The sequence below is a fragment of the Cyprinodon tularosa genome, unplaced genomic scaffold (assembly GCF_016077235.1).
Source record: "Cyprinodon tularosa strain WSP-4 unplaced genomic scaffold, ASM1607723v1 ctg41, whole genome shotgun sequence".
NCBI classification, from domain to species: Eukaryota; Metazoa; Chordata; class Actinopteri; order Cyprinodontiformes; family Cyprinodontidae; genus Cyprinodon; species Cyprinodon tularosa.
In genome coordinates, this window is record NW_024039130.1 from 1,656,875 (window position 1) to 1,672,934 (window position 16,060).

Sequence of the window (16,060 nt, forward strand, 5' to 3'; positions counted from 1 at the left end):
AGGCATAAGGAGGAGTCAGTAGATTTTAGAGATACACTATATTGCCAAAAGTATTTGCTCACCCATCCAAATTATTGGAATCAGGTGTTCCAATCACTTCCATGGCCACAGGTGTATAAATTCAAGCACCTAGGCATGCAGACTGTTTTTACAAACATTTGTGAAAGAATGGGTCGCTCTCAGGAGCTCAGTGAATTCCAGCGTGGAACTGTGATAGGATGCCACCTGTGCAACAAATCCAGTCGTGAAATTTCCTCGCTCCTAAATATTCCACAGTCAACTGTCAGCTGTATTATAAGAAAATGGAAGTGTTTGGGAACGACAGCAACTCAGCCACGAAGTGGTAGGCCACGTAAACTGACGGAGCGGGGTCAGCGGATGCTGACGCGCATAGTGCGAAGAGGTCGCCAACTTTCTGCAGAGTCAATCACTACAGACCTCCAAACTTCATGTGGCCTTCAGATTAGCTCAAGAACAGTGCGCAGAGAGCTTCATGGAATGGGTTTCCATGGTCGAGCAGCTGCATCCAAGCCATACATCACCAAGTGCAATGCAAAGCGTCGGATGCGGTGGTGTAAAGCACGCCGCCACTGGACTCTAGAGCAGTGGAGACGCGTTCTCTGGAGTGACGAATCGCGCTTCTCCATCTGGCAATCTGATGGACGGGTCTGGGTTTGGCGGTTGCCAGGAGAACGGTACTTGTCTGACTGCATTGTGCCAAGTGTAAAGTTTGTTGGAGGGGGGATTATGGTGTGGGGTTGTTTTTCAGGAGCTGGGCTTGGCCCCTTAGTTCCAGTGAAAGGAACTCTGAATGCTTCAGCATCCCAAGACATTTTGGACAATTCCATGCTCCCAACTTTGTGGGAACAGTTTGGAGCTGGCCCCTTCCTCTTCCAACATGACTGTGCACCAGTGCACAAAGCAAGGTCCATAAAGACATGGATGACAGAGTCTGGTGTGGATGAACTTGACTGGCCTGCACAGAGTCCTGACCTCAACCCGATAGAACACCTTTGGGATGAATTAGAGCGGAGACTGAGAGCCAGGCCTTCTCGTCCAACATCAGTGTGCAACCTCACAAATGCGCTTCTGGAAGAATGGTCAAAAATTCCCATAAACACACTCCTAAACCTTGTGGACAGCCTTCCCAGAAGAGTTGAAGCTGTTCTAGCTGCAAAGGGTGGACCGACGTCATATTGAACCCTATGGATTAGGAACGGGATGTCACTTAAGCTCATATGTGAGTCAAGGCAGGTGAGCAAATACTTTTGGCAATATAGTGTATGAGAGAGTTGAACTGAGGGGTGAGATGTCAAACAAAGGCCCCAGGGTGCTTAATATTTTACTCTGTGATCCCTGCATTATAGATTTTAACTTATTGCCCCGTCATGACCTTTTTGATGCTCATACACAGTGTCGATAGGAAAGTTTCTTACAGAACTTTTGTAATTATCTATAATCCTTCTTTAGATTTTAAACAAACATATATCAGTGTTTTTTTAATATAGTATAAATTACATCGTATGACTTGGTTTTAAGACATGTTCAATCCATTGCATGCATTTCTTTATCAACATTTTAAGGTTGAACTTTTGTTTAACTATTTCACAAACCATAGTTTGTTGCCCCCTAGCCATGAGGAAGTACAAGATAATTATTTTTTTGGGGGGGAATAATCCTCAGTACAAATACCAGTATTAGGGTTGTTTTCACTGAGATTTTTTAAAAAGATTTTCACATTTGCATGCCAATCATATCTAAGTTGGATGTATATATTATAAAAGCACCAAAGCCCATTTCCTTTTTTAGTGTTAAAAAACTGTCCTTAAAGATATCATCTAAAGCAGAAAATATTCTAAGTATATGGATTATTCTGGCCTCCCTGTGGTAAATAATGCATTTGAAAATCCATCCTTTCTTATTACAGCTAAACCCTGTTATTATTATTGTTGCTTGTTTTGTTTAATGCATAACGTAAATTGGAACAGAGGTAAACATTATTTTCTAAGAAAGTTGGTCAGCTGCTTGAATTCAAAAAGGGCTGCAAAGGCAAAGTTATATGGTGTTGGAGGTCATTTTGGAAACATTAAAGTGAACAACTTCAAGCATCATGTGCAGCAGCTCAGCCCCGGCGTCTTGCTCCTTCATTCAGACAATAATTAGACTCTGAAGCATCCATTACACCTCGACTATAGAGGACCTAATTGATGTACCCCTCTGCATTACGGTGGAGAAAAAAAGAGCTTTTCAGACAATTTCAAATGAATAATTGATTGATTTTGTAAGATATCTCTCACTAATTGTTTAGTTTGTGAATATTTCATGGGTGTCATTAATTCGGCTTCATGATTGTAGCAAAAGGAAACAGCGGGATGAAGATCATTTAAGTCTCTGCCTGAACGATGTCTCAGCACCACTCAGAAGGATTGTAGTTTTCTTTTAAACTGTTTTCATAGAAACTTTCATGAAATAAGAGTTGAATTCAGCAATAGATTTTCCCTTTTGTTATAGATTTTCTAATCCAAATATACTAGATTAAAGTATTTTTTACAGCAGCTTTGTATACCTGTTTTAAAGCCATGAACAGATCTTTATACACCTGCATATGAACACTGATGAGAGACCGACTGCAGCCTTGTGCTCTGCGGTTCCACCCAGTGGTTCTTCAGGGTATTGCTCCTTGTGAACACAGGTCCACACCTGCTGTATCATCTTCCGTGTGCTTATGTTTCGAAACAACTCATGTGACATATATGGGATAAGGTTTTCTATTGTACAACCTTGCTTCACTTTGAAAGAAGCCTTTACTAAACTCTTAACTCCAACTTTTTGATAAGTTTTCATTTTAATTTCATTTCAAAGATAACTAAGTTTGAATTTTATCAAGTTTATCTAACTATTGTTTATTTAACTGCGGATTATGATCATGACTATTTTTCTATCCATAAAGATATTAAGACCTCAATAAATTGCTGAACTTTTTTTTATGGAAGTAGTCATTTGTAACAGAAAATGAAGAAATTACTAGATTATCCCAAAAGGAAAGCTAGTTTTTAGCAAAACTTCAAAAAGCACATACGGTCATTTAATGTCTTTTTTTAATTCATAGATCAAGAACGTTATGTTTTTTGTTGTTTTTGTTTCATTTAATTTTAATATATATATATATATATATATATATATATATATATATATATATATATATATATATATTTCTTTAAATTTTATTAAAAGAAATATATATAGTATTTGACCGTCCAAAAACGTATCACATTTTATCTCGGGAGTATACGAAACTATAGCTGTGACTAGCGATTAGTTTGCAAATCCATTAATCTGTCGCTTATCTGTTCAATTAATAATCGATTAGCCAAAGGTTCCTAAATGATTTATTTACTAAATTAAACCAGGTGAAACTATAACTTTTTAACTTGAGTTCGGGATAGAACATACCTTAAATGCAAAATGTTTATATGTTGTTTCTTTATACAATCTTTGTATAATTACTCCATTACGCAGGTTGCTCTATCAGCTAAAAGCATGTTTTAGGTCTCTACTCCAGTTAACAATTATGGGATTAATAAATTAGTTGATGATTATTTCAATGATTGATTAATCAGGATTCAATTAATTGTTTCAGGCCTATATGAAACGCTGCTGCATCTCCAATTATCTTCTGTTCCTACATTTGTTCAGTGTGTGTTTTCTCAGTTTGTCTTATCGTCAGTCTCTCTGCTTCTCTCTTCTTATTTCCTGTCAGTCACTCTGCATACCTCTCAGTCCAACAACTCATAGTTTTTTGTTGTTCTTATGATTCTTTTGTCTTGACTTTTCTCTTTGTCAGGATTGCTCCTCATCAGCGTCCCAACACTTTTGTCTGCCTGAATACCAAACTCCTCTATCTTTTGTATATTTATTTATTTATTTCCATTTATTGTCTTAGATACCCCTCTGGTGTTGTGTATTGGTTGGGGGGGCCGCCTGGCGAGCTTTACTGTAAAGTGCTCAGCTGATTGTAGGGGACAGTTTTCCAATGGGGCCGCGCTGCCTCTAATATTCTGTTTGTCGTCGGGGGCGAGGCTGATTTATCACGCCTCGTCTGCTGCTGACATTCAGATTCACTTTGATTGGCGGTCGGACAGAAAGACCCAGCACGACGAGCCCCACCAGCTTTTCTGCGGCTGCTCCACGTTTGCTTAGTTTTCTCTGTGCTGCAGTTGCATCGCCAAAGTTTGTTCATTTCACCAGTTTTCACTGGAAAGCACTTAATTTGGAATTTATCGAAGTGACTTTGCATCCCTCCGTACAATTGCATTAAACCAACTTTTTGGATATAAATTAACACTTGAATTAAATATATAAGGTTTTTTTTAAGTGATTTAGATCACTGAATGATAGTCCAGTCTGCAAAAAGTTGCACAAAATTCACATCCTATCTGTAAGCCTTGGACTTTCTGTTATATTTTTTTTTTGTTAGATATGTGACAACTTTTCTTTGCTGACATTGTCTTTGGATCAGACGTGTTTTTGTCTAAGTGTGCTATTCTTTTAATCACTGCAGTTTTCCTAGGGAAAAGGTTGATATTAAGTCTTTGGGGGGGGTTTGTTCTTTTACCTTTTTTGTCTTGAGCATTAAATTAAATATGGAATATTGAAATTAACACACAAGACAAAAAAGTAAAAGAACAAATGCTTTCATTTGCATGTTTGCTTTTCCACATACCCAACTAATTTCCCCCACTGTGGGACGATGTATCTACTTAAATACAAGGTATGTGATCATTTTAACACTAGAATAAATAACCAGCTGATTTTTTTGACTTTTTTTAAAGTCACACAAACTCTTCTTGCATGAGCACCATTTCCATCACCCTTTGTTCTACCACTCAACTTTGATGGGCAGCCATTTTTGTGTTTACCTTCTCATGGAGGAAGTCAACAGACAATCTCACCTTTCTATAGATCGTAACACCACCATGATAAGCACTTAACTTCTTGTAAAACATAATTGGGATTTTTCTAAACCTCCATTGTCCTGAAAACAGAATATTAAAGTTTTGAGTATCTGTAATCTACAATCTTTGATAGAAATGAAAATAACCACACAGTATAAATATCTTTGTTTGAATTAATCTATATTAGTTTAACTCCATGAATTGAATAATTGTGATGAATAACATTTCCAATGATATAAAAATGCTGTGTTATACCAATGTATTTCATTCATAAAGGCAAGTATTAAATGCTCAGGTCTGCTGTATTGAAGTTCTCTCCCATTTCATAAGTGCATTGTGTAGTTTATTGAGCAACAAAGGGAATCTGTTGTCCTTTGACCTCGGAGTCCTTTAGTATTATAGCCTAACTCACTTTTTAAACTCTCTCTCTGTGCCCAGCCTGAGACCTGAACTGATCTACCTTTGCATTTAATAACAACCCCTCCTCACAGACACACACACAACCACACATATCCCTCCTTAATAACTATATAACTCACTTAAGCCATAGATTTAATTGCTTATCTGTTTGTAAACGCATTAACCCCTCTGCTGTATCTGTTTTGCTGCCATCCCGGGGGCCCGACATGCTCCTCCGACTGCCGTACCTTACATCCAATGAATAGTCCTTCTCTGAGCGGTAATAGGGAATCAGCATCGTAGCAGCAAGCATTGGCGGCGTGTAAGAGATAAATCAGATTGGGGGTCTTGCTTTGCCAGTTTATTGAATCTAAATTGTGTGCACGCTTGGCCCCCGCCGGCCCTACACGGCCCATCCATCTCCGGGCTGATAATGGAGCAGGCCCGATTCCACCTGGTGGGAGCATTATTACATTTCCCCTCTAACGAGACCCAGCTAATCCTGCCAAGAGAGGAGGACAGAGGAGAAAGGAAGAGAATAGGAGAGAAAGAAGAGGAAAACGTCGGTAGAAGAGGTGAAGAAGGAAGCAGAGAGGAGGGGGGGGGCGTCCATCCTGGCAGCCTGCCTCTGCCTCCCACTCTCTCTCTCTCTCTTTTCTTCTCATTCTCACTTTCCTTCCTCTCTGTTGCTGCGCATAAAACATCTTCTAGCGCCATCAGAGCTACATGGCCCCTGGGCCCCTGAGCTGCAATTACACTCATAATCACAATGTGATTTCACTGACGCTCTCCGCCTCTTCCCCGCTGATCCCATCCCCTCGTCTTTCTCCTCTCCACCCCTGCAGCTAAGACTGAACGAAGTCTAAATGAAGTGAAAGGCTTCTCCTCTCGCTAACACCCGGCCGTTTATTACCCGCTTTAATAAAAGTCCATCACAGAATTATGCTACAATGAACTGAAGCCACTCAGTTGCTGAGAAATATACTCCCAATAAGCGGCCTCTGCTCGCTGACTTAAACGGTTAGCAGTTGTTGATTATTTTCATATGTTTTTTTATGTTGCTTTGTACAACGGTAGCGTTAACAGGCTATTCATGATAGTGCAGCAAAGTATGTTGCCTTCATGTTTTTAAAGCAGAGCTTCTTATTGATGTAATTAAATCACATCCCTGGCTCGGCGCTCAGGCTTACTTTCATTGTTTTGAGGGGGCAGAAGCCCCCGTGAGGCAGTGCACTGATGAGAGATGGATAAACAGTTTGATTTGCTGCTATCGCCCCCAGGCACGGTGTACCACAGAGATGAGCAAGAGAAGGGAAGAGAAAAGCATTAAAAAAACAAAAACGGGGAGGGGTGGGATAGGGCAAAAAAAGAAAACAGAAACAGAGAAGCAAGCGAGGAGGATAAGAGAACCTGTTGGAGAAGGGATAAAGGGATAGAAGGTGGAGGATAAACATGCAGAGAAAAAAAAGCGACAAATCGCTCCTGTTGTTTGTGTACAAATTTGTGTGCACGCAGGCTATGTTTTTCTTCTTCTTCTCTGTTATTTTTGCTTGTCTGTTTCATCTGCCTGTCTCCCGAATCCCCTTCTTCCTCCCTGTCTCCGCTTTGCTCCATCAGCCCCCAGTACCTCTCTGTCTCCTACCTGCCTCATGTTAGCCCCAAGCAAAGAGTGATCCGAACAACGAAAAGTTCATTCATACACACCGAATTGCGTCTATGCATACAAACAAGAAGTATTTGAAAAGAACTGTGTGTTTTGTTTTTGCTTTTCTTTGCATTTCTGCGAGTATTTGTTCTAGATTACTAACTTTCTAGGTGTGCTTCGACTGTGGAACTTGGAACTTTAGTTTCTCTGAAGTTAAGTTCCCAGAACCTTTAATTTGATCTTGCCTAGTAGCTGTGTGTGTTTTCACTATGGAGTCCAAAACTGGACTTTTAACATCTTTTAAGGAACTGGAGGTCTCTCTCCTTCTCTTAAGGGTGTTTCTGGTTTAGTCTCAACACTGGCCTTTCTACAGCAATAACATTTTATAACTTATGCTGAGTCACTTTAAGTGTTATAAAAAGGTGTATCTGTTTAACTTTTGATCCAATTATTAGCAGTAAATCCAAGTATAGTGTAAATGGTAAATGGCCTGTACTTACTTTTTTAAGTCAGGAGATTCAACCAAAGTGCGTTACACTTCATACATACTGTACATACTACATACATACATTCACCCATTCATGCATCCACTCACACACTGTCAATGGCAGAAGTGAGGCTGCCATACAAAGGCGCCTCCAGGCCCTCTGACCACCATCAATGTAGGTTTAGTATTTTGCCCAAGGAAACAACGATACGAACCGTCAACCCTTCGATTTCAGGCCAAACTCTTACATCTCCACCCCACTCCACTGTCGCTCCTTACAATTAACTTTCCTTAGGTAGGCTAGCTGAAAGTTTTATGAACAAAAGTTAAAAATAACATTAAAAAGTAAATTAAGTTTAACACAAAAAAATAAAATATTAAAAAAACCCACAGCATTGGCGTTAGTTTCCAAAGTCATACTAGAACCAGCTCACATATCAGCCAGGAGTGGGACTGGAACCAACGCCTCCAAGGAATTTTATGCATCTTTATCGGTTAGGAGCTCCAGAAATAAGTAATAATGTCTTAAATTAAGTGTATTTACCCTTAATTTGAGCAGGTAAGTAATATTATTTGCCAATGGAACGAGTATTTTTACTCTTAAAATAAGATAATTAGATAATATGCATTTGAAATAAGACAATATTTTTTCTTATTATAAATGTTAATTGTCTTGTTCCGTTGGCAATGTGTCTCAATTACCACCTCAGTTCAAGAAAAAATGCACTTATTTTAGGAAAAATGTACTTATTTAGATTTACATTTTTTGCAGTGTGCGCAAGGAGGCGGTGAAGAGTTCAATCATCCCTGTAGAGTAATTGTTAGTTAAGATGCAGAACCTTCAGACTTAACCAGCCGTATCAGCCCTGTGACGGCTTCTTTGTCTCCACCAATTACCGAACAAAGGCAGCAGCTCAGCTGTCGGCCTCCTGCATCCAAACAGCTTCATGTACAACAATTTGTACTCACAGCACAGACTCTTAGCAATCCGAACATACATGTGTGCAGGCATGATGAGTGGTGCAATAAACCCCATTTGGACACCCACAGCTGTGCCCTAAAACAAACAAGACTGCAAGCACTTGCAAACACTTACACCCACACTCCTATTGTATTAACCAAAACAGTGCCGCTCTCTCATTCTCCTCCTCTCCCTTCTCTCTCGTCATCTTGTTCGCCTCAGTTTCTCTCCACTTGTTTTTCCCTCTTCTTCTCAAAGTTTAAACTCATTAAGTGTAATGATATTGGAGACTCAATTTTACATAGCTCACTCATCAACCAAGTGAGATAGCAATAAAGGCGAATGGCTCCACCGAGGCCCTAACACTGCAAAATAAATGATGCGTCGCAACGGAAATGTAATTAATTTAGAGGCAGTATTGATAGTCCTGCCATACACGGCATTATATTTTTTAATGCGGCTTAACATCTTGATTATTTGGGGGGGAAAGGTGGGAGGGGAGGAGCGGAGACGACGCGGTTCGTGATGAGACCGCGCTTAAGATGCCCTGACGAGTGTTTGTTCCCGCAACTGCACTTTCTCTTAAGCTTTTCATTATACCGAGACGATAAACACCTCTAAGGAGGAGACGCTGACTTTACGCAGGTATAAATGAATAGCAGGGAAAAGCACAATCTTGCAGTGAGATTATGTTCATACTAGAAGAAATCCTCATTTCTTACAATAAGAATTTCCTTCCATTTTTCTGGTGGGGTAAAAAAAAAAGAGATTCACAAATATAAAAGTGGGATATTGTTTCCTTTTAAAGGTAAATTGTAAAATTATATTTTTTTTTTAGAAAAGGAGGTTGATTTACTGTTTGTAATTTAGCACAGCAGTGCATTTATTATGATGACTTTAATGATGAATCTTGCTGACAGGAAAACATGATACATGGGCTTCACAAGAAGGAAACCATACCAGATTATTTTTCTATATTTTTTGTAAATCCGATAAAACCATTTTTTTCACCATTCAAAAAAACAATCTTTTAACAGTCTGGGCTTGTCTGGACCTGCGAGTGGTTCTAAGGCAAGGCAAGGCAAATCTATTTGTATAGCACAATTCAGTACAAAGACAATGCAAAGTGCTTTACTTGATTAAAATATAGGAAAATGAAACAGAATCAAAGCAAGTAGGAAAAAACAATAAAAAAAAATGCAGAAACAAAAAAGATCAAAAACAGTTGGACTAAAGAAAATTTAAAAAAAAGTTGAACTAATGATGTTTCAGTTGAACTGTTTAACTAGAACAGTCGAAGGCAATCCTAAACAAATGTGTTTTTAGTCTTGATTTAAAGGAACTCAGGCTTTCCGCACTTTTACAGTGTTCTGGAAGTTTGTTCCAGATAAGTGGAGCATAGGAACTAAATGCTTCTCCATGTTTAGTTCTGGTTCTTGGTATGCAGAGCAGGCTGGAGCCAGAAGATCTGAGTGGTCTGGAGGGTTGATACACTGATAGCAAGTCTGTGATGTATTTAGGTGCTAAGCCATTCAATTTATGTATGCTTAAAACATGCATAAATGAATATGACTAATTGATCACTAAAAGTCTAGAAGAAACTTTCATCACACCTTGATTTTACACAGCACCTATCACAAGTTTTAGGAAGAAAAATAATAATAATGTAACTACACAGTAATAACTATTTTATGCACATATTAGGGGGTTAGTTTAGGGTAAAAGTTTGGATTTTTTTCAAGAAAGGTTTTTTTTTGTCAAAATATAAGCTAATTAGCCCATGCTAACAGGTTTCAGGTCACTGTCTCTCATTCATTACTGCAAGTCAGACAGCACAGCTTGTTTTACTGTAAAGACCAGCTGCTACATCCTGCAGCTGATCAAGATACATAGATGAGGGATCAAGAACAACTTCCACACTATATACCAAAAAGAAAAAAAAATCTAAACATTTGGGAGTTTTTTACTTTATTTTTTACTCAATTCACTGTTGAGCCGATGTGTGCATGCAACGTTAGCTACAGTGGAAATTAATCGGATAATCATGATTATTGAAATAGTCGTCAAGTGATTCAGTAGTCGTTTAATCATTAACTGAAATATAGAGACTCTAAAACATGCCTGTAGCTGACAGAGCAATGCATTTATACCAGTAAATACACCAAGATAGTGAAAAAATATATATACATATTTTGCATTTAAGATAAAAGAAAAACCTTTTTCTCTGTCAATATGATGTATCCACAACTCTTCAAGTGGAAAAGTTTTAGTTTTACCTGGTTTAATTCTGTATAAAATCTCCTTTAAGGAACCTTCGGCTTTCCGTTTATTAGTTGAAAAAATAATCAACAGATGACGCGATTATCAAAATAATCATTTGTTGCAGCCCTAGTGGAACAGGGCTTTGAATCACCAGGCTAGAGAACTGTGTGCAGTTTTTATCACTGTCTAAGTTATCCAGTTTAATGATGTTAGATTTTGAAGTAGTGCTGATGATAATTAATATTTGTTTGCAAACATAAGAGTTTTATTTTAAATAATTTTCTTTGCCATTAACACTGTTTTTCTGGCATTTGTCTTTTCAGCTAAGACAGATGAGGTTCTAAAGGCCAAAGTAGCCAAGAGAGAAGAGGAGGCCCGAAAGAAGCTCGAAGAAGGTGAGTTTTAATACTAATGTTTATAACATCAAAATCTAATACTGAATATCTGTAACCAGTATTATTAATAAAATTTGCATGGAAGCAGAATTCAGGTGGAAGGTGGAGGCAAGTCATTATTGAGAATAGATTTGACACCAAGCAAATAAATGAATTATTTGGTGAATTATCATAAAAACATTAAGTTAAAAGATGTTTCAAATAAAGCAATTAGTTATCAGGTCTTCAATCTCAGTTAAAACTTGTTAAACAAACTTGAAAACAAATCCAGAATTGGTTGCTACAGGGCAGGATCGCTAACCAGTGCTACTTTATGCAGCCCTTATATATACACTCACCGGCCACTTTATTAGGTACCCCATGCTAGTAAGGGGTTGGACCCCCTTTTGCCTTCAGAACTGCCTCAATTCTTCGTGGCATAGATTCAACAAGGTGCAGGAAGCATTCCTCAGGGAGTTTGGTCCATATTGACATGATGGCATCACACAGTTGCCGCAGATTTGTCGGCTGCACATCCATGATGCGAATCTCCCGTTCCACCACATCCCAAAGATGCTCTATTGGATTGAGATCTGGTGACTGTGGAGGCCATTTGAGTACAGTGAACTCATTGTCATGTTCAAGAAACCAGTCTGAGATGATTCCAGCTTTATGACATGGCGCATGACATGGCCAAAGAGTACCAAGAAAATATTCCCCACACCATGACACCACCACCACCAGCCTGAACCGTTGATACAAGGCAGGATGGATCCATGCTTTCATGTTGTAGACGCCAAATTCTGACCCTACCATCCGAATGTCGCAGCAGAAATCGAGACTCATCAGACCAGGCAACGTTTTTCCAATCTTCTATTGTCCAATTTCGATGAGCTTGTGCAAATTGTAGCCTCAGTTTTCTGTTCTTAGCTGAAAGGAGTGGCACCCGGTGTGGTCTTCTGCTGCTGTAGCCCATCTGCCTTAAAGTTCGATGTACTGTGCGTTCAGAGATGCTCTTCTGCCCACCTTGGTTGTAACGTGTGCTTATTTGAGTCACTGTTGCCCTTCTATCAGCTCCAACCAGTCTGGCCATTCTCCTCTGACCTCTGGCATCAACAAGGCATTTCCGCCCACAGAACTGCCGCTCACTGGATGTTTTTTCTTTTTCGGACCATTCTCTGTAAACCCTAGAGATGGTTGTGCGTGAAAATCCCAGTAGATCAGCAGTTTCTGAAATACTCAGACCAGCCCTTCTGGCACCAGCAATCATGCCACGTTCAAAGTCACTCAAATCACCTTTCTTCCCCATACTGATGCTCGCTTTGAACTGCAGGAGATTGTCTTGACCATGTCTACATGCCTAAATGCACTGAGTTGCCGCCATGTGATTGGCTGCTTAGAAATTAAGTGTTAACGAGCAGTTGGACAGGTGTACCTAATAAAGTGGCCGGTGAGTGTACATAAAACTCCCCATAAAGGTCCATTGAGATTTAGAGCCACTACAAACATGGCAGGAATTGTAAGCTATCAATTTCTGAATTTAATTTCTGACTGATGTATAGTTATTTCATTTTACCTTGAAAATATCAGCAAAAAAGCAAACAAGTTGTAGTGAGTGAAAATGATTGAAACATACCCATAAATGTTTGGGCCACATTTCAAGGATTGGTTGGCTGTATTCCCCCCCTCTCCCAGAGAAGTTATTTGATTCTCAGCACAGCATGTTGATACTACTGCTGAGTTTAACTACTCGCTGGAAGATAAACCCATTAATAAGTTGGATGAAATCTGTAATTCAGTTCATTTCAGTTTATTTATATAACGCCAATTCACAACACACGTCATCTCAAGGCGCTTTACAGTTCACCAGATCATACAGTCAGATTCATTCAAAGTTTTCTGTCTAAGGAAAACCAGTTGATCTTTCTAAGGAAAACCAGTTGATCTGTCTAAGGAAAACCAGTTGATCTGTCTAAGGAAAACCAGTTTATTGCATCGACTCATTAACTCAAATGCAATCCCTCACACTAAGCATACTTGTAGCGACAGTGGAGAGGAAAAACTCCCTTTTAACAGGAAGAAACCTCCAGCAGAACCAGGCTCAGTGTGAGCGGCCATCTGCCGACGCTGCCTGGGGTTTAAGGAGACAGAAGCAGAGATACAAAAAGCAACTGTAAAAGGCGGCCCCGTAATAATTACAGAGAAAGCGAGCTCATGTTGTGAATTGCATCCCGTTGCACGCCTTAACACCTGTTATTCAGGCATGAGCTTCTCAGCTTAGCACCCGTTTCCCTGTTCTTGTCTGAGTACAAGCTAAGACTGCATCTTTAAAATGAACTGCACCTTTTCAAATCACATTAATCAATGGAAAATTTTACAGCTCTGTGCGTGAGCATAGTTAAGAAATCGTGTCTAACTTCAATTTTCCCAGCAGCAGCAGCGTAGCCGGTTCAACACCATGGACAGCGATGTTTGTTTGTTTGTAAAGGCAACAGACTAGCTGCTTATTACAATGCATAGAAAAAAAACATATATAAAAACATATACATTTTTTCTAAAGTTACAGTTGAAATTTACATTTTTACAAAGGTTTTTATTTACACATCTTTATTTTGTGAGGAAAAGAAATCCCATTGTGTAATTATCAAACCGCCATTACGTTAATCGTCTCGCTCGCCCCCTAGTGGAAGCTCTTGCACCACACTGCGAATACCTGCTGTGGCCGTATTTGTTAAAGAGGGATGTTTATTTTGAAACTTGGGGAAAAAAAGCATGTTTACTTCAATCACTCTTTCAATAACCAGTCGCTAATTACATGTCAAACATCATGTTCAATCTCTAAATTATTGATTTAATGCAAAATAACCCATATCTGAAAAGGTTTTCACATTTCACCTCTACTTTACCAAGCATAACCTGAGGGATGCTGATTACAGTCTGCAGTTTTTATTAAGACAGCTGTAATCTGCATAATAAATACAGATAGAAAAGGAAGAAACGTGCTCAGCATTGCAGGTAATAAATTCAGCGTGCTCCTTCACTATCAGCAGCATTAGTTATACACACACATAGCCTTTAGGGATTATCTTGATGCACATTTAAATAAAGTCAAGAGTAATTTGCAGTGGCTATACTACCAGTAATAAAAGTCCTCAGATAGGGTAATGACCCAGCTCCCTTTACTGACCAGAACATGATATAAATGAGAATATCAAATGGGGCACAGGTGTGTATGTGCACGCACACAAATGTTTGTCGGACTATAGTTTTTTCTATTTAGGGTTTTTGTGTTGGTGGACTTATGCAACTCATGTAATTTTTGTGTGTTTTTGGTGTACGATCCGTTGCAGTGTGACCTTTAAAGTTAGCTGACCTTTTAGCCAAATGAAAGTCTGGCTATAAGGAACTAATTAGCCCTCCAATTAAGTTCTATCTTCCCTATTTGAAGAAAAATCTATTTTTTTTTTCTTCTGTGCCCATTGACTTGACCATTATCTGGTCAAGTCTCACTGTGATTCAAGTTGATATAATTTGTTTGGTTTCAGAGCTTGGTGTCCTCTTTCCTCTTGAATTTTTTTCTTTTTTATTTAGAAAATTATCACCATTGTCATGCTTTGTGCCTCTCTCCATTTATCTCAAATCGTTTTGCTGTTTTTTTTTTTGGTGCAGCCATTTCTAAAACAATACTTTACAGTTTTATCTCACCAACAACATCTGTGGATGATATGTTCAAATAAATCTAATCAGTTATGTGCCTTATAGAATTGCAAGGGGTTTGTTTTCATGAAGACAAATAAAGGCAGCTTAGAGAAGCAATTTAAAGTTACCCTTTTGTTAGCAAAAGAGGCCAATGCTTCTAATACAAAAACCTCTGTGTACTATCATGATCATGTAGCTTGATTCTCTTCATCCTCTCCTCCAAGCACACTAAAACTGAAGAGTTAGGCCACTGTTGATGCTAAACAGAAGATCACCAGGGTCTCCTCACTCTCTGCAGGGCCTCTCAGAGGTCAGCACAGCTGCAGAGTTTCCACTTGAACCACTAAGTCAGTTGAAATGAGAAATCCTTTTAAAGAGAAGGATGGGGAGAAGTGAACGCTACCACCTACACTCAGTGTTCATAAATAGATCCACATCCTAGACTGTCGGTGCATTTGAGTTAGCTTAGGCCTAATCGAAACCATCCAGATCTGATTCATGTGGATGCTATGATATGCAAGTTATTATTGTAGCAAACCTATGCTGAGCCCTGAGAGAAGAGAGAGGGGAGGGTGATCAGCCAGGTTTACAGGGAGGAAGAGGAGGATCGATAACTGGCCCTGTGGTCATCAGTTAACAAAGTAGTTGCTTCTTAAAAGGGGTGTTTGGCTCTCTGGGTAAGGGTAGCCAGATGATGCTAGTGGTTGAAAAAGGAAGCGTAGGAAATGAAAGAGGGTCAGAATGAGAGAGGTGGAGGATTCCTTTGTTAGTTTCATGTCTTGTTTAGACTATTAAAGCTTAAAAATACAGTTTGTTTGCCCAGGGGTCTTTAAGCTAACTTGGTGAAACAGCTATAATACGATGAACTGGCTGCAAAGTTTACAGGGCTGGTGTGTTTGGATTCTACTTTTAGTTTATAAAAAAACTTCTGAGAAAATGTACTGGTGGAAATATATCTGTTTACTCTGTTTTGCATGAGGATTACACTCTAATCTGCCCACTTTTTGCTTTATCTGTCTAGATTTGCTGCTTATTTATACACTTACATCCTGACTGAATATATTTTTTCCGTACAAATCATTTGAAATCTGCAGAAAAGTAAGGAGTTTGATTTTTCCTATTAGTAAGTAAGGGTGAGTTTTAGTTAATATCCAATTTACTAAAAGGTAGAAAACTAGTTTTTTTGGAGAGACAAAGCATATTTTAAGCTTGATTTGTATTAAGGTTGTTACCTCTATTTTTTATTTCCACATCACAGCTTAAATTTTTATAAAACTC

The 16,060-nt window shown here is 38.9% G+C and overlaps 1 protein-coding gene across 1 annotated transcript in view; it reads left to right on the forward strand.

Moving 5' to 3' along the window:
* Positions 1-16,060, forward strand: part of rsrc1 (arginine/serine-rich coiled-coil 1) — a 179,031-nt gene that overhangs the window by 133,644 nt on the left and 29,327 nt on the right. Inside the window, exon 7 of the mRNA XM_038298615.1 lies at positions 11,033-11,104. Within this exon, the coding sequence (XP_038154543.1) occupies positions 11,033-11,104 (72 nt within the window). The remainder of the gene's footprint in view (positions 1-11,032; positions 11,105-16,060) is intronic.